We start from the raw sequence: 24,149 nt of genomic DNA on the forward strand, positions 1-24,149 counted from the left end.
TGGCTGCAGTCGCCATCTGCAGTGATTTTGGAGCCAAAAAAAAATAAAGTCTGACACTGTTTCCACTGTTTCCCCATCTATTTCCCATGAAGTGATGGGACCAGATGCCATGATCTTCGTTTTCTGAGTGTTGAGCTCTAAGCCAACTTTTTCACTCTCCACTTTCACCTTCATCAAGAGGCTTTTTAGTTCCTCTTCACTTTCTGCCATAAGGGTGGTGTCATCTGCATATCTGAGGTTATTGATATTTCTCCCGGCAATCTTGATTTCAGCTTGTGCTTCTTCCAGCCCAGCATTTCTCATGATGTACTCTGCATATAAGTTAAATAAGCAGGGTGATAATATACAGCCTTGACGTACTCCTTTTCCTATTTGGAACCAGTCTGTTGTTCCATGTCCAGTTCTAATTCTTGCTTCCTGACCTGCATATAGGTTTCTCAAGAGGCCAGTCAGGTGCTCTGGTATTCCCATCTCTTTCAGAATTTTCCACAGTTTATTGTGATCCACATAGTCAAAGGCTTTGGCATAGTCAATAAAGCAGAAAGAGATGTTTTTCTGGAACTCTCTTGCTTTTTCCATGATCCAGCAGATGTTGGCAATTTTATCTCTGGTCCCTCTACCTTTTCAAAAACCAGCTTGAACATCTGGAAGTTTGGAGAATTTTGAGCATTACTTTACTAGCATGTGCAATTGTGCGGCAGTTTGAGCATTCTTTGGCATTGCCTTTCTTTGGGATTGGGATGAAAACTGACCTTTTCCAGTCCTATGGCCACTGCTGAGTTTTCCAAATTTGCTGGCATATTGAGTGCAGCACTTTCACAGCATCATCTTTCAGGATTTGAAATAGCTCAACTGGAATTCCATCACCTCTACTAGCTTTGTTCATAGTGATGCTTTCTAAGGCCAACTTGACTTCACATTCCAGGATGTCTGGCTCTAGGTTAGTGATCACATCATCATGATTATTCTTGGTCGTGAAGATATTTTTTGTATAGTTCTTCTGTGTATTCTTGCCACCTCTTCTTAATATCTTCTGCTTCGGTTAGGTCCATACCATTTCTGTCCTTTATTGAGCCCATCTTTGCATGAAATGTTCCCTTGGTATCTCTAATTTTCTTGAAGACATCTCTATTCTTTCCCATTCTGTTGTTTTCCTCTATTTCTTTGCATTGATCGCTGAGGAAGGCTTTCTTATCTCTTCTTGCTATTCTTTGGAACTCTGCAATCAGATGCTATATCTTTCCTTTTCTCCTTTGCTTTTCACTTCTCTTCTTTTCACAGCTATTTGTAAGGCCTCCCCAGACAGCCATTTTGCTTTTTTGCATTTCTTTTCCATGGGGATGGTCTTGTCCCTGTCTCTTGTACAATGTCACGAACCTCTGTCCATAGTTCATCAGGCACTCTTATCTATCAGATCTAATCCCTTAAATCTATTGCTCACTTCCACTGTATAATCATAAGGGATTTGATTTAGGTCATACCTGAATGATCTAGTGGTTTTCCCTACTTTCTTCAATTTCAGTCTGAATTTGGCAATAAGGAGTTCATGATCTGAGCCACAGTCAGCTTCTGGTCTTGTTTTTGTTGAGTGTATAGAGCTTCTCCATCTTTGGCTGCAAAGAATATAATCAGTCTGATTTCGGTGTTGAGCATCTGGTGATGTCCACGTGTAGAGTCTTCTCTTGTGTTGTTGGAAGAGGGTGTTTGCTATGACCAGTGCATTTTCTTGGCAAAACTCTATTAGGCTTTGCCCTGCTTCATTCTGTACTCACAGGCCAAATTTGCCTGTTACTCCAGGTGTTTCTTGACTTCCTTCTTTTGCATTCCAGTCCCCTATAATGAAAAGGACATCTTTTTTTTTGGGTGTTAGTTCTAAAAGATCTTGTAGGTCTTCATAGAACCATTCAACTTCAGCTTCTTCAGCATTACTGGTTGGGGCATAGACTTGAATTACTGTGATATTGAATGGTTTGCCTTGGAAACAAACAGAGATCATCCTGTCGTTTTTGAGATTGCATCCAAGTACTGCATTTCAGACTGTTTTGTTGACCATGATGGCTACTCCATTTCTTCTAAGGGATTCCTGCCCTCAGTAGTAGATATAATGGTCATCTGAGTTAAACTCACCCATTCCTGTCCATTTTAGTTCACTGATTCCTAGAATGTCGATGTTCACTCTTGCCATCTCCTGTTTGACCACTTCCAATTTGCCTTGATTCATGGACCTGACATTCCAGGTTCCTATGCAGTATTGCTCTTTACAGCATCAGACCTTGCGTCTATCACCAGTCACATCCACAGCCTGGTATTGTTTTTGCTTTGACTCCATCCCTTCATTCTGTCTGGAGTTATATCTCCACTGATCTCCAGTAGCATATTGGGCACCTCCTGACCTGGGGAGTTCCTCTTTCAGTATCCTATCATTTTGCCTTTTCATACTGTTCATGGGGTTCTCCAGGCAAGAATACTGAAATGGTTTGCCATTCCCTTCTCCAGAGGACCATATTGTGTCAGATCTCTCCACCATGACCCGCCCGTCTTGGGTTGCCCCACAGGCATGGCTTAGTTTCATTGAGTTAGACAAAACTGTGGTCCTAGTGTGATTAGATTGACTAGTTTTCTGTGATTATGGTTTCAGTGTGTCTACCCTCTGATGCCCTCTTGCAGCACCTCCATCTTACTTGGGTTTCTCTTACCCTGGACGTGGGGTATCTCTTCACGGCTGCTCCAGCAAAGCGCAGCTGCTGCTCCTTACCTTGGACGAGGGGTATCTCCTCACCGCCGCCTCTCCCGACCTTGAATGTGGAATAGCTCCTCTAGGCCCTCCTAGAAGTTTAATATACATCTTAAACACTGTAAATTCCTCCAGTAAAATTGTGACTTGGCATATTTTGTCTCTTTACCTCTCCTCTCCACCCCCTCTTTTTTTTTATCCCCCCACACTTTTAGAGTCTCTTCTCAGACACCTTAACCTTGCTCCCCATTCTAGACACTTGCTGCCTTCATTATGGTTGAGGAGCAATCTCTCCTGGAACTCCTCAGACTCTAGCACTTTCCTTCCTCCATCAACACTTAACTGTTTATTACCATTCCTGCAGTTATCTAATCTGATCCTCTAACTCATGCTGAAGTGTTAATGACAAATGAAGAATGATAAATCAGTTTTTTCAGCTAACATTTGAATAATAAGAGAGTTTCATTTCTTTAATAAAATTGAGGCCATAATACTGATTTTTATACTTTGAAGTGAATTGTAAGGTGGAGTAGAAGGGGGATTTTTTGAGTAGTTGACCTTCTTTTGCCCCTAAAATTCGTATCATATGAGCTGCATCTATAAATAATGAAATGTAAGTTAAATGAGCTTGGTGACAAGACAGACAGTTGCCTAAGGTGGAAATATAGGTGATTTGGCTCCAGATGTTAATAGGCTTGAGCTTACAGTCGGGAAATTGCTACAAAACATTGTTACTACATATCTTCTATTACTCAAATATGAGAGGGCCTGTGAACATATTCAAAAGATTTAAGCAGAAATTTCTTTTCTTATGGTAGGAACAAAAGCTAGGGGAATTTTCTTCTTCTTGCACTGTGATGCTTGAGAATTAAAAATTCTTAGTTTGCAAACCCTATTTAAGGGAGCATTGTACTATAATGCAGTTGTAGCTCCTTTATGATAGTATTGAAATTACTGATGGCAGGAAACTCAGACCAAAAAACCCCACATTTATAATTTAAGGTTTTCTTTGTGATTTTCCTTTATAATATTCACTAAGACCAGTGAGAAATGTGAGATTATTTAACGTTCAATCTAGGATTAAAAACCAAACTCCTTTCTTAGCATTCTCTATGTGTGTTTTCAACAAATGGTGTTTTAAATTAATTTTTCACAAAGCATATATTGTAACTGAAAAAAGGCACATCCTAGAAATAGAATTTGCTGGTCCTGGTTCAACATCTTATTTGATAGGCAATCTGCTTATGACAACATGACCTTCAGCTAAAATCAAGATCTTATAACAACTTCTATGTAGTCAATGAACCACAAGATGGCACCACTAAACAAATAGTTTATCTCAAGATGATGTCTAGGTTCTCTACATAAATGCTCAAGAATAGTGTTATTCCTCTTTAAAACCAACATCAATCACTTCTGATTGATAGAATGAACAGAATATGAGAGGGGGAAATAGGGAAAAAAGAATCCTAGCAGACATCACTTAAACCAAGTGATCTAGGTTAATATCACCAATGATCAGTTGTGGTCATACCATGTACTTGTGACATGATGTGATGAGAAGGGCACTTCACTCCCATGGTGTTCTTTCCTCAAACCCGTGACCTCAGTCTAGTCATGAGAAAACATCAGACAAACCCAAAGTTAGGGACGTTCTACAGAATACTTGACTGTACTTCTGAAAAGTGTCAAGCTCATGAAAAACAGAAAAGACTGAGGACTATCACAGATTACAAGAGCCTAAGGAGACATAACAACTAAATAGAAGGCAGGATCCCAATTTGGGTCTGACAAAAAGGACATTAGTGGGGAGACTGAGGAAATCCTAATAAAGATTATAATGTCGTTAATAGTATTAGACCAATATTAATTTCTTAGTTTTGACAGTTGTGCCATGGTCATTAAGATGTTAACATTTAAAAGAAACAGTGTAAAGGATATAGAGAAACACTGTACTATCTTTAAAACTTTTCTCTAAGTCTGAAATTACTATTTAAAATAAAAAATATTTTAAAAGTCAAGATACAGAAAGTAGTCTCTGATATACTAAGTTAACAGGCAGCAAATTTCCATTTGTTGCCTGGATATTCTAGACATCTACGAAAACTTGCATAATGGTTAGGCATGTTAACCCTGTGCTTGGTTCCACAATCTGGGGTTTAATTCCTCTATAGACATAGTGAGCATGTTTTTTTAAGACTTCACATTAGAATACCTTGTCTCACCAGAAAAAAAATTGTAGTTTTCAGTTGAGAGAATAAAACCCAGATAATAAAGATGGAGCCAAGTTGATTTTCTCTGTTCTATGGCAATTGGTGGCACCTTTTAAAGACGGTATATCACTAATATATGCCATGAATGTGATGGCTGTGTATTCTATATGTTTAAAAATTTTGTGGTTTACTCACTGTAGATCTTGCCACATGCCAGGATTCCCTGTCCTTCACTTTGCTAACATGCCAACTATTTGTGTTGCACAGGATAGTAGTTTGGCTCACAAGACCTCTTAGAATCAAGGGGTAAACATTTCAACTCCTCTAAAGGCTGTGTGAGAACCAGTTTCCAGCATGTTATATTTGTGCATACAGATGTGAGTAAACTTTGACTAGAAAGTGTTTATGTGAATAATTAGAAAAACAGTACTTTCTGTGTCCTGATAAGGGCTACATAGATAAAAGTTTTAATATATACTTTCTCCCAGATCTATAAATTAATGTGGGAGTTTCCAACATATTTAAATTTCCACATGCAAGAGATTAAAATTGGACCTTATCTTACCCTACTTCGAAAGTTAATGCAAAATGCGTTAAAGACTTAACCTGAAGTTGTAAAGCTCCTGAGAAGGGAACATAGTGGGAAAAACTTCTTGACATTGGTCTTCAAAAGGATTTTTTGGATATGACAGCAAAAGCACAAGCAACAAAAGCAAAAATAATGAAGTGGGACTACATCAAGCAAAAAACTTTCTGCATAGCAGAAGAAACCATCAGCACGATGAAAAGGCAACCTACGGAATGGGAGAAAATATTTGCAAATCATCTATCTGATAAGGCATTAACATCTAAAATATTAATTACTTTTCTCTGATCAATCAATAACCTACAATATTTTTGTTTCCTTTAAAAATTCTAGTCTTTGGTAGCTGTCATGCTCCACCCCAAACTGCTCACCTGATTTTAGATATTTCCTTATACTTTGATCATTAATTTCTGAACACTATCCCAAGTCCAGCCCCATTCCCTTGCTTAGTTTCCATCAGGCTAGCCTTGTGTACTAGTTTTCGAGGTCTGCTATAACAAATTAACCACAAACTTGATGGCATAAAAGAAAGGGAATTTATTCCCTTGCAATTCTAGAGGCTAGAATTCTAAAATCAAAGTGTCTATAGGGCTATTCTCCCTCTGGAGGGACTAGGAAGGAAGATTCCTTGCCTCATCTAGCTTTGGGTGATTGACAACAATCCTTGTAGACACACCAGTCAAATCTCTGCCTCTGTCATCATACGGCATTCTCCCTGGAGATCTGTGTCCAAAATTTCCCCTTGTTACTAGTTACTGGTTATAGGGCCATCCCTAATTCAGTATGATGTTATCTTAAGTTGCTTATATTTGCAAAGGCCCTGTTTCAAAAAAAAAAAAAAAAAGGTCACATTCAGAGATACCAATAGTTAGAACTTAAGCATTTTTTTTTTTTTTTTGAGAACACAGTTGAACAAAAACCACCTTGACCCAACTCACAGGCCTGACTCCACAAACTGAAACCAACAATCCATGCCACTTCTCATCAGTTCTTCAACCATTTAACCAGTATAGCTTCTTAATGCCTAGTTCAATTCAAAATGCTAGTGTTTCTAGAGTTACTTTATTTCTTTGAAAGCCTACTGATCTATTTGTGACACATGGCTTCATTTACAAACTTTCATTTACAAACAGTGGCTTGTTCAGTAGGACTGAAGTAACCTTGAACGTACAGGATTTAATCCCATCGATCATATCATGGAAAAAACAGTTTTGACACTCATGTAACATTGATGGTAATGGTAGAGTGGGCTTCTTTTCTTTCAAGCTTCTTTGATCAGTTGGCTTTATTTTGATGAGAAAACTTGTAGGAGTCATCTAAAGTATATGAAAACTTCTACTTTGTTTTCATATACTTCCAAGCACATATTTTTATGAGAGGTGTGACAACAGACAAGCAATATGTTTAAGGATCACTGTCCTGAATTCAAGGAATCTTGATCTCTTGCATAGCTACTCACTTGGCACGTTACCCAAGATATTAAAAATACTGTCCAGAAACACCACCACCCCCTCATCTGATCATTTTGTACGTTTAAAAATGTGACTGTATTTCACCTGAGATCTGTGACTACTGACAGTTCTTTGTTTTGCCCCCATATTATTTCACTACATTTGCAGTAACAAATCCACAAATTAGGTGGCTTTAAACATCAGAAATTTATTCTCTCATAGTTCTCAAGGCTGTAAGTCTACAGAGCCATTCTCCCTCTAAAGGCTCTAGGGAAAAATACTTCCTTCCCTCTTCCTAGCTTCCAGTGGTTGCCAGCAATCCTTGGCATCCTTTGGCTTCTAGCTGCATCACTCCACTTTCTTCCTGTCTTCATATGGCCATCTTCTGTTTCTGTGTGTGTCCAAATATCCCTCACCTTTCTCTGATAAACATACCAGTCATTGACCATGGTAATCTAATACAACCTCATTTAACTTGATTACATCTGCAAAGACTCTGTTTTTGAGAAAAGTCACAATCTGAAGTTACGGGTGAACCTCAGTTCTGAGGAAATATTGTCTAACCCAGTCCAGCCAAAGAATGCAGTCTCCTAGGGAAAAAAAATCTGTTTCAAGTTCAAGCCTTACTCATATCAATATCAGACTGATTTTTCTCTATGACTTCAGCTTGAAATACTTTAAAAGGCATTAGTTACAAAATAAGAAGTCTTATTCCCAACCTCTGTGCTCATTTTTTTTTTAAGTTAATTAATTAATTTTAATTGGAGGCTAATTACTTTACATTATTGTAGTGGTTTTTGCCATACATTGACATGAATCAGCCATGGGAGTACATGTGTTCCCCATCCTGAACCCCCCTCCCACCTCCTTCCCCATCCCATCCCTCAGGGTTATCCCAGTGCACCACCCCTGAGCATCCTGTCTCATGCACCGAACCTGGGCTGGCGATCTGTTTCACATATGATAATATACATGTTTCAATGCTATTCTCTCAAATCATCCCACCCTCGCCTTCTCCCACAGAGTCCAAAAGACTGTTCTTTATATCTGTGTCTCTTTTGATGTCTTGCATATAGGGTCATCATTACCATCTTTCTAATTTCCATATATATGCATTAGTATACTGTACTGGTGTTTTTCTTTCTGACTTACTTCACTCTGTATAATAGGCTCCAGTTTCATCCACCTCATTAGAACTAATTCAAATGCATTCTTTTTAATGGCTGAGTAATATTCTATTGTGGACATGTACCACAGCTTTCTTATCCATTCATCTGCTGATGGACATCTAGTTGCTTCCATGTCCTGGCTATTATAAACAGTGCTGCGATGAACATTGGGGTACACATGTCTCTTTCAATTCTGGTTTCCTTGGTGTGTATGCCCAGCAGTGGGATTGCTGGTTCATATGGCAGTTCTATTTCCAGTTTTTATCTCTGACATACATCACAGCAGGATCCTCTATGACCCACCTCCCAGAATATTGGAAATAAAAGCAAAAATAAACAAATGGGACCTAATTAAACTTAAAAGCTTCTGCACATCAAAGGAAACTATTAGCAAGGTGAAAAGACAGCCTTCAGAATGGGAGAAAATAATAGCAAATGAAGCAACCGACAAACAACTAATCTCAAAAATATACAAGCAACTCCTACAGCTCAACTCCAGAAAAATAAATGACCCAATCAAAAAATGGGCCAAAGATCTAAATAGACATTTCTCCAAAGAAGACATACAGATGGCTAACAAACACATGAAAAGATGCTCAACATCACTCATTATCAGAGAAATGCAAATCAAAACCACTATGAGGTACCATTTCACACCAGTCAGATGGCTGCGATCCAAAAGTCTACAAATAATAAATGCTGGAGAGGATGTGGAGAAAAGGGAACCCTCTTACACTGTTGGTGGGAATGCAAACTAGTACAGCTCATTTTTGAAAATTATAAATCTGTAACTTGTACTTGCATTTTGTATAAATACAAGTCCTTAGAACTCAGAGGGTTTTCAATAAGAAAGAATCTTTCAGAACTTCTGTTCATAAATATCTATGGTTCATATGATTGAGACACACTAAATGGTTTACAGGCCATTGAATTAATTATGTGTCACTCTTATGTGATAATTATGGAAAAAACATTTTTTAGTATATGAAGAGGAGTTCGATAGAAATATCTGTCTGCATAGTAACACATAATCAGTTGGAAAATGTTCAACAAAACATTTCCTTTTTCCCTATCTCCAGTCTGAAATTTTTACTTTTCATTGGGATGCTTTGGTTTATATAATACATTATAGTTCATCTCTCTATAATACTTTATATCTTATAATAGACTACAGTGTTTAACCTTATTTAATTTTAATATTTTTTTACTTTGCTTCTTGATTGCTGGATTATATAGCCAGCATTCAATGTTTATTATTATCTTATGTTTCAGGGACTCCATGAAAAGACTGGTGCATTTACAGCTGTGAAAGTGATGAATGCTCGTAAGGTAATATTACATCCTGTCTGTATTCTGTTGCTTAGTGGATTGTGGTCTCGGGATAAACAGCTCAGAAAATATTGTATTTGTTTTTTGCATCATTGTTATATATAATTATCTTAATTTGCATTTATTATATTTATAATTTAATATTATTTCTATCACTAGTACATTATTTTTATTATTGATTTATTACATTTACACATAAAAATTATAATCACAGCAAAAGTCCTATATATTCTTATATTTTATAAAAATGAAAAAATCCATATTCTGGTCTATTTCTAGTTGATTATCTATTTCCAGGCATAGTAAATAGTAAATTTCCTCTAATATTGTGTTACTCCTCTGTGTTTTATTGTATTTATTTCCCTCCCCAACAATTCCTTTTGAAAACTCAGGCCATTAGGTTTTCAGTGACAGGTAGAAGGAAAAGAAGTTGTCTGAGATGCACTTTTTTTTCATGTATTTTTTAACAAATGCACAAGAGAGAGTCTAATTGGCAGTGTTCTGACCAACATTCATAAAGCTGTGTCATGGGTCATAATATATTGTCATAGATTATGCTAAGCCCTGATTTCTGTCCTCTTTCTTTAGCATGAGTACCTCACTTTCTCAGGATAATATTAGCACGAGCATAACAAAGGTCAAGATATTTTCACTTCACTATAACCTAAAAGAAAATTCTAAAATATCATATTTGAAAAAGTATATATAGTCACTGAATTGTTATCAATGCCATAAACTGTTCTTTTCCAATTTGTGCAGGAAATTATTTAAACTATTTAAATTATGAACTATTTAAACTATATTAAACTATATAAACTATTATGAAACTATTTAAAGAGCTGCATGTTTTTTGTTTCATCCATAAATGTCAAATGAAATTTGAGGTGTTGTGGATTTATTTTACCCTGTAAACCATGACTTCCAAATAATCAGCTTGGTACTCTTTGAGTGAGACTCTCTAAAATACGTATTCCCTTTTTTTCAACTTAATAGACTTTGACCCACATTTTTTCTTTTTTTTTTATTTTTAAATTTTATTTTTAAACTTTACATCATTGTATTCGTTTTGCCAAATATCAAAATGAATCCACCACAGGTATACATGTGTTCCCCATCCTGAACCCTCCTCCCTCCTCCCTCCCCATACCATCCCTCTGGGTCGTCCCAGTGCACTAGCCCAAGCATCCAGTATCGTGCATTGAACCTGGACTGGCGTCTCATTTCATACATGATATTTTACATGTTTCAATGCCATTCTCCCAAATCTTCCCACCCTCTCCCTCTCCCACAGAGTCCATAAGACTGTTCTATACATCAGTGTCTCTTGCTGTCTCGTACACAGGGTTATTGTTACCCTCTTTCTAAATTCCATATATATGCGTTAGTATACTGTATTGGTGTTTTTCCTTCTGGCTTACTTCACTCTACGTTTTAGATGCTCTGACTTGAAACAGTTAAAAATTATGTTCAGCCCATAGATAGTGTCAATTACCTTGTTTGTTAGAGGAAATAGCACTTTACAATCATCAAATTGTAATATTCCATAAATGGCAGTTAAATCTGTTACTATGAATTTTTTGCCAAGTTTCTGTGTATATAAGAATCTGATTTTTTTTTATTAAAACTATTAGTGAAAATTGAGAGAGGAATTATGTTACTCTTTCATTTAGTACTTAAGCACAAAGTACTCAAGAATAAATCATTTTCAGAGTGTACCAATGCGTTTAATAAAGTTTTGTTCTTGGCTTTGCAGACCCCTTTACCTGAAATAGGAAGGCGAGTGAGAGTGAATAAATATCAAAAGTCTGTCGGCTGGAGATACAGTGTGAGTACTGAAAGTCTTCATTAGCGTCCAAGCCATCTTTCCTTTAATTTTCAACTTTAAACTAATCCCTTTGTATTGTATCATTATCTGTAGAAGGCCACCACTAAACTCTTCTTGCCTAAAAGTGATATTTATGTTTTTAATGTACTGACATAGATTCATTCATCATATTTGAACACTAGCAACTTTCGGAAAGTAGGGCCTGGAAGAAATGGTACCCTGAACAGGTAAGTGTTGACTGCAGATGAAGGACTAAGTAAATTCACAGCAGATATAGCCCACTAGCTGAATAATAACAAACGAGATGATGGGAACAAGAGTGAATTTTGTCTAAAATTGGCCTTATATGCTTAGTCACTCATTGTGTCCGACTCTTTGCAACCCCATGGACTGTAGCCTGCCAGGTTCCTTTGTCCATGAGATTCTCCAGACAAGAATACTGGAGTGGGTTGCCATGCCATTCTCCAGGGGTTCTTCCTGACCGGGGGATCAAACCCAGGTCTTCCACATTACAGGCAGATTCCTTACCGACTGAGCCACCAGGGAAGTCTAAAATTGGCCTTGGCAAGGTTCTTTTCATACCTTTTACATGATATTCTGGACTGACTAGCTTTTCCCCCATCAAGATTTTTAGAGACATTGCCATCATGTATGAGCCCAATGAAGACTACTCTTTTCGTGTGTGAGAGAACAGTCATAGACAGAAAAGCAACAGGCTGCCCAGCCTGAGTGTTCAGACATCTGGCCCAGTACTTGAATGCATGAAGGTGATTTCTACCTGAAACTTTTTAACTGCCTTACAAAGCAGTTTCTATTACTCTGATAATTTGCTGGCTCTAGAATAAGCTCTGGCAAAGGAAATTCTTTTTCAGTAGATCTTGATAATCTAGATGTTAGTGATCTATCAAAGTATTCTGGGGGCCTAAATAGAGAATTTTGCTCTAACAATATAACTGATATTTTTTTCTTGATTTTTCTCCCCTGCAGTTATCTATCTAGTATTCAAATATTTTCAGCCTTTTGTATCTTAATAATAAATATGCTTCCAGACTCATTTAAGAATAAGCTTTTCCATTAATAATCACACCCAGAAGAACTTTCTAGTTATATTAAGAAGATATCGGTAAACAGTTTCATGATTAGTTTAAAAGTACTGGGCTCCTATTTTGTTTACAGTGTTTCTTGGGAGACAAAGCATATCTAAATGTAAGAGGTAATGCTTATGTTAATCAAGAAGCTGTGAAAGGTAAGGTTTGAAAATTAAAATTGTTTCACTAATTCTGGTTTTATCAAATATTTGTGGTAATTCATTTGAAGATCATCTCCAAACTCTCTCTAAAGTCTTTCTATAGGGAAAAACACTTAGATTTTAGAATTGGGTGAAATTTCAATGCAAGTTTTGGCATCCTGAGCTGCCTCTTCTTGACAAAAAGCAGGATATTCAGGCCACTCTGCGATCAACTGGCCTTGAGCCAGGAAATGCTATAGCATCATATTACTGGGATATGTGTGAGAGTTTTAAATTACCCACTTGGCCTGATGGATATAATGTACTTATGTGTTTCTCACAAGCTCAACTTCCTGTTAATTGAGAATGGCAAACATACTAATGCTTTCCAAACATATCTGATCTTGGTTTATTGGTTTTGGGGGAGTTTACATTTATGTGGGAGACCCACTCTTAGAAGTTTTTTCTAGTTGGGAGCTTTGAGTTCTCTGATTATATATTTTAGTAAGAAAAATAATTGATTGGCCAGTTAGCATCTCTAAATCATCCTGAATCCTTTGGGGTAAGAAGTTTGTGACTTGCACACACATCTCATTAATCAGGGGTTTACGAAAATAGCAGTAGTGTGGAAGTCAAGAAACATGAATTCCAATGCCAAGTCTACTGCTAAATAGCTAAGAAGTACTTGGAAAAATGGTCTTACCTCTCTAGTCGTCAGGTTTCTCATAGGCAAAATGGCACCAGAATATTTAGCCTACCTATGAGAAGAATAAACGTATAGTTAAATACAACTACATGGTTGCCAGGAGCCCAGCTATTCTCTTCCTGCTTGAGGACATGAGGTTTCTAACTCAGAAAGAAAAGGAAGTTCTTTGATACCAAACTACCAAACAATCTGGCCTGCTCTTCTCTTTAACCTATTCTATGTGTTCTTATCTTCACATTACCATCTCATTCTTATTTATTGAGTCTTTATGAGTTCATATTTCTCTCAGCAGAACCTTGGTGCCTTGCTAGAAACTGAGATTACCCCTCTACATTTAGAATTACTAGTTTCTAAGGTTTATTTCTATATGATGGCAGATATTGTTATCATTTCAAAGAATAACAACATCACAAGGGAAGCAGAAAGTTTAAGGGTCCTATATGGCAAGAATGAAAGCCACGAGGATCAGCCTTTATCCTACAGGTTAAGGGAATGTGAAGGCAACTTATCAACCAAGCTTCCTTGGGAGGCTAGGGTGAAACAGGAACCTGAACTTCTATATAATTCTCATGCTACAGGTGATTGTTTTAATTGTTCATGCTTTTATTACACAATAAATGCAAATCCTGTTGTTGGGGTTTCCAACTGGAGAAATAAGGCTCCATCCCGTCCCCCAAAGACATTCAGGTGTCTAGATTTGTTTTAGAGTTGTTGAATGGTTATGAATAAATCCACTGGAAAATCCTAGGGAAATGCTAAAAAATGTTCTACAGATGTATTTTCTACTACCTCAAGGTTGTCAAGTCAAGTTAATTGAGGGAAATGCTGGGGATAACTAAAGATAGTTAGAGGTTCACCCATTAATTACTTTTAATGCCAGTGGGCCCTGTTCTAATTCATTGCCCAGAATAAGTCAAAGGTATCCTTTTTCACTGGATTTTAAAATAGGAGTATAACTTTATCTTTAAAAGTCTTCTTTTCTTCACATACTGCAGATATATCTCACTCTGTACAGTGAGAGTATTCCTGAAAAGGTTATATAAATTGAACTTTTATAGATGCTGTAGGAGAGCTTTTTTTATTTACAATGAAATGAAATTTATAGCTACTAAGAATTCAGACCACTGGATTGATAGCTAGCTTTATAACATATTTACCACTGTAGTGATTAGGAAAATAATGAATTTAAGCGTATCTTTTAAAATTGTAGGACAAATCAAACTAGAAAATTTAAAATTCAGTTAATCAAGGCAACGTGGTACAAGCATAAGGATAGACATATAGATCAGTTCAGTTCAGTTCAGTCGCTCAGTTGTGTCCAACTCTTTGTGACCCCATGAACTGCTGCACACCAGGCCTCCCTGTCCATCACCAACTCCCGGAGTCCACCCAAACTCGTGTCCATTGAGTCAGTGATGCCATCCAACCATCTCATCCTCTGTTGTCACCTTCACCTCCTGCTCTCAATCCCAGAATCAGGAACTTTTCAAATGAGTCAGTTCTTTGCATCAGGTGGCCAAAGTATTGGAGGTTCAGCTTCAACATCAGTCCTTCCAATGAACACTCAGGACTGATCTCCTTTAGGATGGACTGGTTGGATCTCCTTGCAGTCCAAGGGACTCTCAAGAGTCTTCTCTAACACCACAGTCCAAAATCATCAATTCTTCAGCACTCAGCTTTCTTTATAGTCCAATTCTCACATCCATGCGTGACTACTTTGGAAAAGCCATAGCCTTGACTAGACGGACCTTTGTTGCTTTTTAATATGCTGTCTAGGTTGGTCATAACTTTCCTTCCAAGGAGTAAGCATCTTTTAATTTCATGGCTGCAATCACCATCTGCAATGATTCTGGAGCCCCCCAAAAATAAAGTCAGCCACTGTTTCCCCATCTATTTGCCATCAAGTGATGGGACCAGATGCCATGATCTTAGTTTTCTGAATGTTGAGCTTTAAGCCAACTTTTTCACTCTCCTCTTTCACTTTCATCAAGAGGCTCTTTAATTCTTCTTCACTTTCTGCCATAAGGGTGGTGTCATCTGCATATCTGAGGTTATTGATATTTCTCCTGGTAGTCTTGATTCCAGCTTGTGCTTCTTCCAGTCCAGTGTTTCTCATGATGTACTCTGCATATAAGTTGAATAAGCAGGGTGACAATATACAGCCTTAATGTACTCCTTTTCCTATTTAGAACCAGTCTGTTGTTCCATGTTCAGTTCTAACTGTTGCTTCCTGACCTGCATATAGATTTCTCAAGAGGCAGGTCAGGTGGTCTGGTATTCCCATCTCTTTCAGAATTTTCCACAGTTTATTGTGATCCACACAGTCAAAGGCTTTGGCATAGTCAGTAAAGCAAAAATAGATGTTTTTCTGGAACTCTCTTGCTTTTTCGACATAGATCAGTGAAATATAATTATTTCCATATATCTGTGATCAACTAATTTTCAACATGAATGAAAACACGATTTATAGGGAAAGACTTGACTTTTCAACAAATAATGCTGAGGTAACTAGATATCCACAGGTAAAAGAATGAAATTGGTCCCCTGCTTTCTATGAAAATTAATTCAAAATGGATAAAAAACCTAAATGTAAGAGCTAAAACTATAAAATGTTTGGAAGAAAAGATTGGAGTTGATTTGGTGACTTTGGATTTGACAAGAAAGCCTTAGATGTGACACCAAAAGTACAAACAACAAAACAAGGAATCGATAAGTTGGACTTCATCAAAATTTAATTTTTAAAAATTTTTTAACTTTACAATAAAATTTTGTGCCTCAAAAGACACTATCATGAAAGTAAAATGACTGCCCACAGAATGGGAGAAAATAATTGCAAATCATATATCTTATAAAGTACTTATATATAGAATATATAAATAAATCTTACAATTCAATACTAAAAAGACAAGTGATCCAACTTAAAAATAGGGGCAAAGATATTTTATTAGATACGCCTCTGATGATCATAAAATGGCTAGTAAGCCAATGAAAAGATCCTTAACTCCATCAGTCTTCAGGGAATTGCAAATCAAGACTACAATGAGATAATCACTTTACACCCACTATGATGTTATAATAATTAAACAGAAAATAATGAGCGTGAGGTGAGGGTATAGAGAAATGAGAACCATCATTCATTTGGGAATGTAAAATGGTGTAGCCACTATGGAAAACAGTTTGACATTTCATCAAAATGTTAAATACAGCATTACCATTGGACCCAACCATTTTACTCCTAGGTATATACCAAAGGGAAATGAAAATATATATCTACACTAAAATTGAAATGAATGTTCATAGCAGCATTATTCATACTAGATAAAACGTAGAAATAACTCATTCAGTTGATGAATGGTAAATAAAAAAGAATGAAATACTGATATGTATTACAACATGGATGAACCCTGGGGGGAAAACAAACTAGTCATAAAAGTTTATATACTATATTATTTTCGTTTATATACAATGTTAAGGATAGATAAATCTATAGAGATATAAAAAATGTTTGTGGTTGCTTGAAGCTGGGATGTGGTGGCAGAATTTGGGGGTGATAGCTAAAGAGTATGGGATTTCCTTTTGGGTTGACAAAAATGTTCTTATGGTTGAATAATTTTATTAATATACTAAAACCATTGAATTTTTCAGTTTAATTGGGTGATTCCATTTAGTGCAAACTTCATACAGTGGTCACTGCTGGTCCAGGGATCATACTTTAAGAACCATTGAATTAAAAGATACTCAATTGACCTTTATCTTCTCCCAAATTCCCAGTTAACCCCACATCTCCATTCTGAGAATTCTAGTTGGGATTTTATTATAATACATTGCTGTGGGGTATAAAGGGTTGCCATAAGATTCTCCTTCTTTGATCTACTATAGCTTAGGATACCATAGTCATTGAGTGGCATAGCTTAGGAATTTTACTATCCTTATTCTATAGGATGAAGAAGAGGATCTCAGGACTGAACTCAACCTTTTGAAGAAGTACTCTTTCCACAAGAACATTGTGTCCTTCTACGGTGCATTTTTCAAGCTGAGTCCCCCTGGCCAGAGGCATCAACTTTGGGTGTGTATTTAGTTACCTTGATCTTATTGCATAAGACTAAGTCTCACTTCAGAACATATACTTTCATAAATTGAGATGTCATTTTTGTGCACCTACAGAAGAACTTAAGCATGCAACTGCTCAAAGTAGTATGAAAAAAAAAAATGTGCTCTAATTCCTGGAAATGGGAGTGATAAAATATGGAAAAATAAATTAAGTGATTGGCAAGGGGTTCAGGGATAAGATATGAGAAGACTCAAATGAATACTGGAAATATCTAATATATTTCTTTTCAAATAGAGATTTGCTGCTTTTAACTTTATGTAGCTAATACATTTGCTTATAAATTAGAGGTATAGCTAAGGAGATTACCTGATGGATTTGGGCCCAATGACTGAATAATAAATATCTATTCCAAGTCACACTTGGAATGAGTATATGAGTGCAATTTAAGTGTTTGCTAAGTGCAATTATCTTTAAACATAATTCCTATAAACTGTTTTTCTAAGTGGTTAGTTGACTTATCCTTTTCTGAGGCTTCATGCCTATAGTATCATGAATTACAAATCAATGAGCTATAAATTTTAAAGGCTAACTGAAACCCATGCTACAGTTACCAGAATTGTTGCTGCCCTCTGCCATAGGAGACATAATCAAACCACAAGAAAATGAGCTTCAATCAAGTATATCTTTATTTAAAAAGGAATATTTAGAACATCACCTGGGGTCAGTGTACATTCTTTTGCATTTCTAGGCCAAGTTAAGAGTGGTATTTTTAAAATAATACCTGAGACTTTTCAGAATTTTCGAGTCAAAGAAAGATTCTGTTACATTTTATATGTGAACTTTAGGAAGCAGGATAGTGGGCAATATAGGAAGGTTTCAACAAGGGATTGAATTGAAGCTATGGTTCTCAAACTTTAGCCTGCAACAGAATTTCATGGAGATCCTAATAAAAACAGGTTGCTGGGCCCCACCCACAGAGTTATTAATTCAGTTAGTCTGGGGTAGGGAGTCCACAAATTTGCACTTTTTAAAAAGTTTTCAAGTGATGTTGATGATACTCGTCTAGGTACCACATTTTGAGAGCCCTCAAATTTAGAGATCTTCAGTTTAAACCTATTTTCTCCCAAATGTCCAGTTAACTAAATCCTCTATTCTCTGACAATGCCAGTTCAAATTTTGTTAAATATCACTGTGCATTTTTCATGGCTGCTGTTTTGTTTTTTTTTTTCCTTTTGTGGGGGGGCATACAGCATTTGTCTTTAAATATATTTTTATAAGTTTTTTTTCTCTTGACAGTATGGCAGTCTACTTATTAGATATGTTTCTCAGTGCTCAATTAATTCAGTCATATAACATCTATTCATTCAAAGCTATCTGTTTCCAGGCTTTCTCCTAGATGCTGAGGATACAGTCATAAGCTGAATTTACGTGGCTCTGGCCCACTGGAGCTTACAGTCTATTTGTGAAGACAAATATCAATCAAATAATCACACAAATAAATGTATAATTGGTCAGAAGGGAAGTAACATGCTTTTGAATGGGCAAATAACAAAGGAATCTAAGTTAGGGAAAGGAAAACTCTTCCTTGAAAAACTTTTTCTTACACTAATATCTGAAGGATAAATAGGCACTGCATGCAAAAGGTATTTGTTGAGGTAAGAGTTTTCCTGGGACCATTCACACTTTCTTTCCTATGTAAATCTGAACACATAGGAAGCAAATAACAAAATAATTACCGTTTATAAAGTATAGCCAGGCACTGTGCATACAAATTCGGGAAAATGAGAATGTCTTGCATTCTTTTCATAGTAGAACTCTTCTGACTCAGGTAATACTGGCAAGATTTTCCAGTGTTCACCTTAGTGAATGACTTTAATTCATGTTTGTCATGGTTCAAAATGAGCCCCTTTTCTTCCATTACCACAGTGTATATGTTGTAACCATTCGATATAGTAGACATGAAAATTAACCTTTTTGTGCTTTATCTGTACTATCTGGTTTGTTAGGCTGCTTTTCGTATTTTCGTTTATTGGAATAGTGTACTCAGGTAAAAGACTCTGTGTTATATCAGTTGTGAACAAATAGAAAATAAGGAAGTAATTTTCTGAAAGGAAAATCTTAGCATTCCAAAAGGAAATAAGGTATACCTTTTAAATATTCATGATTTGGGGCCTATCCTTTTACTTCCTTTCATCTATGGCAATAATTATCTTACCTATAGTTTTTTTAAAAAAGCATGTCTTGTTCTACTGACAAAGTAGTATTACCATTTGACATTGGCACTAGAGCATAAACCTGCACTTAAGAAAAGTTTGTGAAATTGATTATAATAGGCAGATTCTCCTTCACATTGGTCAGTCCTCTAGTTAGCTAATATATGAAAGCAAATTTACTAGTTGAGCAACTGATACATTAGTGGCAAAAACAAATTTCCTGAAAAATTGCATTTGTTAATAAAGTAAAATCTGAATGAGACACTGTCAGAATATTAGACTTAAAATAGACTTTCCTTAGCAGTTTGTTTGGAAAAAAATTGCCCTACAGTAATGGGACTGACAGTTTCCCCCTTCAGGTTGTATTTTGTCAGTATCTTGGGGAAAATATTCTAAAACTTGAAAATAAAACAACAGTAAAAACAAATGTAGTCAATGCTTAAGTGTAAATTGTTTTGAGATACCCTCCATATCCTGTTTTTCGACCCGCCAACTATTCCCTCAACTGTCTTTTTTATTCTACTCCAGTCATCACTCAGGCTTAGCCCTGTGCAAGCTTCTTTCTAAAGGCACGTGCTCATTCTGTTTTCAATAAGCTGAACATTCTTCTTTCTCAGCATACCCAAACACAACCTATCCTTCAAGGCTCAGCTCAAATCCCACCTCCTGGTTTAAAAATCCCTGGTGTGGTAACTCCTTTCTCTCCCTCCAGAGATCTTTGGATTTCTTTTTCAGTTCTTTCTAATTCTACTAGCTTCCTACCAGACAATTGAGCCAGTCTTTGCAGTATCTTAATGTCTAAACATAACATATACATGTAAGCCATATGAACTAAAACTCTCCAGATATTTTCAGAGAACTACTTTCTAAGTCTTGATACTTTCTTTGCTGGCTTCCCTGCAGATGGTGATGGAGTTATGTGCAGCCGGCTCAGTCACTGATGTAGTGAGAATGACCAGAAATCAGAGTTTGAAGGAAGATTGGATTGCTTATATCTGCCGAGAAATCCTCCAGGTGAGCATTCATATAGTCATTTGCCCCTGACCTTGAAGAAACCTGGGGGTAATATATACAGTGTGTCTTATACTTGCTCATATAGGATGGTTTAAAAATTCTAAACTTCTGGATCAGGATACTGAAAAAAACCAAAAGGCTTTAGAGAAAGCAGCTTTGACATAATGTCATTCCAAATCATGGCTTTTAATGGCTCTTTCAGAGTCAGACTACAGTGTTTGGTGGATCATGGGTGTTACTTAAAGTGTTAAGTTGTTGTGATTTTAGAGTTCTTTTTTTTTTAAAAGCATAGCACTATCATTGGAGATTAAGATAGGTTGAGAAATCTGTGTTTTACTCAGTGGCTCCAAATCATCTACAACTCTTTTGCAGATAGATATCCTCTCTGAATAATGTCTTAATGTTTAAAACATTGCTTATTTTGAACACCAAATTGGATGAAAATGACAGTCTTCTTGATCTACCAAACTCAGATTTTTCTTTGTGTCTTAAGTGCTTAGAGTCACCCAAGAAGGATGTTAACAGAACTGAACAGCATCACTGATAAAATATTAGAATGCTGTCTTAACTGGATTCACTCATGGTAATAGTGTACATACTTAAAGAGTGCGAACTCTGGACTGAGTTTAAATTCTGGTTCATCATGTATTAGCTGTGTGTCCCTGAGTCAATTACTTAATTTCTCCAAATCTCATTTTCCTCACCTGTAATTTGGGGTGGAATTAGCACCTTCCTTAAAAGGTTGCTGTAAGGATTTAAGAGTTGACTCCATGTAAAGTGCTTAGCACAGTGCTTGGCAAAGAATAAGGACTCAATTGATATTAGCTGTTTTTACTGTTATTTCTATTATTAATCTCCTGTTAGTATGTAGAGCAATCTCACTGAAGCCAGGGCATGGGTTAGTTTTAGTGGTGAATGGTCTGGAGACAGCATGGTAAACCAATACAAATGGCAAGTACTTTAAAGTGAATTTCCACAGGCATACACGTGTTTCCCATCCTGAACCCTCCTCCCTCCTCCCTCCCCATACCATCCCTCTGGGTCATCACACGTGTATGCCTGTGGCGGATTCATTTCGATATATGGCAGAACCAATCAATATTGTAAAGTTTAAAAATAAAATAAAATTTAAAAAAAAAGAAAAAAAAAATAAAGTGAATTTCCATATTCCTCCAAATTCTCAGCCTACAAGGTTGACTTGAAAATATTTTGGACTAAACGAATGGTTGGATAAGTAGAGTAAAACAATGGCTGAGCTAAGATAGTTCAGATATCCAGGTCTTTAGTCATGTGGTTAGTTGGAAAAAATGGAGACTAGAAACGAAGGTAAATGGCCCAATATATACAAGCATTAATTTTTGGTGTTCCTTCTCTTTCATGGATGTCCTGATTTATTTTCCTTTCCTTATAGCCGAAAGTACTATTTCTGGGAACTGGTTGTAGTATTTCCAGCCTAAAGAAGAATTTTGTCTGAAAAATGCAAATCTGGGCCATTTTTCTTACCAAAAGTCTTTCCAAAAATGCTAAAAACAGTACCAGAAAAAGAGAAAAGCTGTATATTGATCTTGCTTTTTTATATAAATGTATATATGTATGTATATGCAGGGCTTAGCTCATCTTCATGCACACCGTGTAATTCACCGGGACATCAAAGGTCAAAATGTGCTACTGACTCATAATGCTGAAGTAAAACTAGGTAAGTTTATTCTTGTAATACTTTAAATGAACCCCAAAATATCTTAACAGAGAAAAATCCTTTAAGATTACTGTTTTCTCTCATGTCACTAATATCCCCCTCTACTTATTTACACTATGTTGTCCCTGCCTGCAAAATAAATCAAAATTTGAAAATTTGTTTTGGAAGGGATGTGGGACAAGAGAAAGATGCACCTAACTGTTTCTCAGAAATCATTTTGAGACAATTTTGAAATGGGAGTTTTACATTTTGGTCATTGCTTTACCTTCTATTGGGCTTACCAGGCAGCTCAGTGGTAAAGATTCCGCCTGCCAATGCAGGAGATACAGGTGATGCGAGTTTGATCCCTGGGGTTAGGAAAATCCCCTGGAGGAGGGCATAGTAACCCACTGCAGTACTCTTGGTGGGATCTGCTATTTTATTTATTTCAACAATTTAATTGAGTGTTTACCATGTGCAAGTTTGTGTGTCATGAACAAAGATTAAACAAAAAGACAATTCTTCCACATCACAGAGCCATATTTTCCAAAGAATATCTAAGAACTTTTAAATTTACTTAAGCACAAATCGCTTCATTGGAATTTTCCCTCAAATATTTAAAGAACTGATATAAGTTAGAAATGATGCTCCAGTAATGTCCAAATCAAATTTGGAATTAGAAATCTAAAATCCAGAGTTTCTAGCTTTCAGTTCCAGGGTTCAGAATGGTATAGTTTATTGAAAATAATTATTATATTGTCTCACAGGCACACAGGGAACAATATGTTGTGCTCTTTAATGTTTAAAATAAATATTGTTGTGGATTTATAAATAATATCATATAAATAATGTCAGTACTATTTAATGGCAGATGACCTCATTGATACAGAACATAAAATCACTGGCATCAAATCCTGTATTTAATCATATCAATTCTTTCCTACCATATCTGTGTGTGTGTGTGTGTGTGTGTGTTTAATAGTCACTCAGCTGTGTCCAGCTCTTCGCAACCCCATGGGGTGTAGCCCACCAGGCTCCTCTGTCCTTGGGATTCTCTAGGCAAGAATACTGAAACAGGTTGCGATTTCCTTCTCCAGGGGATATGCCTGACCCAAGGATCAAACCCGGGTCTTCTGCATTGCAGGCAGACTCTTTACCATCTGAGCCACCAGGGGCTTCCCCTACCATATCTCTAGCATGATCTTAAGATCATTCCCATTTTTCCTGCCAAATAAATATAACCAGAATAGAGTTTTTGTTCATTCACTAAGAATGCTTTTCACTGAATATTTGTGGAAGAAGCATGTGGTAATAATTGTTGTGCAGTAAGTTAAAAGTAATTTCAAGTAAATGTATTGTTCTTTTGTGTCTAAAAGCTACAAAGCTAGAAACGGAATTTTAAGACACTGTGTTAAAATACACAAGGGTCATTTGGATCTCACAGTGAAATGTGTAGCATGGATATAGTATGTCACACAGCTACATTCTGTGTTCACATATATGGTAGTGTTCCCATATATCTGGGTCAAGTTGCTAGCCAACCCTATCATCTGCATCACAGAACAGAAATTGTAAGTGAAAAGCCTCTGAAAAATCTGTCACAAAGTCCCTGCACTAAAGATCATGTACTTGACTCTGTAGGAGAGACCTTTTAGCACTGGATTAAAATTTTTCAGGCTTCTCATCTATATATAATCCTTATACATTGGTTTTTAGATTTCTTAGATCCCACAATATTTTTAAATGACAAGTTATAAGGAGAAGGTTGAAGAAGCAAAACCCAAAGGGAGTAACAGAAAGGAGAGAGACTGGACAATGACTGTATTGCAGTCTCAACTGATCAATAATCCTCATATTCTGGTCCCTAAGTCAGTAAGGAAAAGATGAATGATGCCACTGTTGGGATCTCATCCCTACTTTTAATTTCAGGTTTTCTTTTTTTCCTTTTTCTTCCA

At 36.5% G+C, this 24,149-nt stretch overlaps 1 protein-coding gene across 3 annotated transcripts in view; it reads left to right on the forward strand.

The window, feature by feature from the left end:
* Positions 1-24,149, forward strand: part of NRK (Nik related kinase) — a 148,682-nt gene that overhangs the window by 50,865 nt on the left and 73,668 nt on the right. For all 3 annotated transcript variants that reach the window (XM_024988310.2, XM_059883569.1, NM_001191165.2), the window contains exons 3-7: positions 9,426-9,482; positions 11,236-11,307; positions 17,182-17,307; positions 20,409-20,519; positions 22,125-22,215. In XM_024988310.2, the coding sequence (XP_024844078.1) occupies positions 9,426-9,482; positions 11,236-11,307; positions 17,182-17,307; positions 20,409-20,519; positions 22,125-22,215 (457 nt within the window). The remainder of the gene's footprint in view (positions 1-9,425; positions 9,483-11,235; positions 11,308-17,181; positions 17,308-20,408; positions 20,520-22,124; positions 22,216-24,149) is intronic.

Source organism: Bos taurus, chromosome X (assembly GCF_002263795.3).
Source record: "Bos taurus isolate L1 Dominette 01449 registration number 42190680 breed Hereford chromosome X, ARS-UCD2.0, whole genome shotgun sequence".
NCBI lineage: Eukaryota > Metazoa > Chordata > Mammalia > Artiodactyla > Bovidae > Bos > Bos taurus.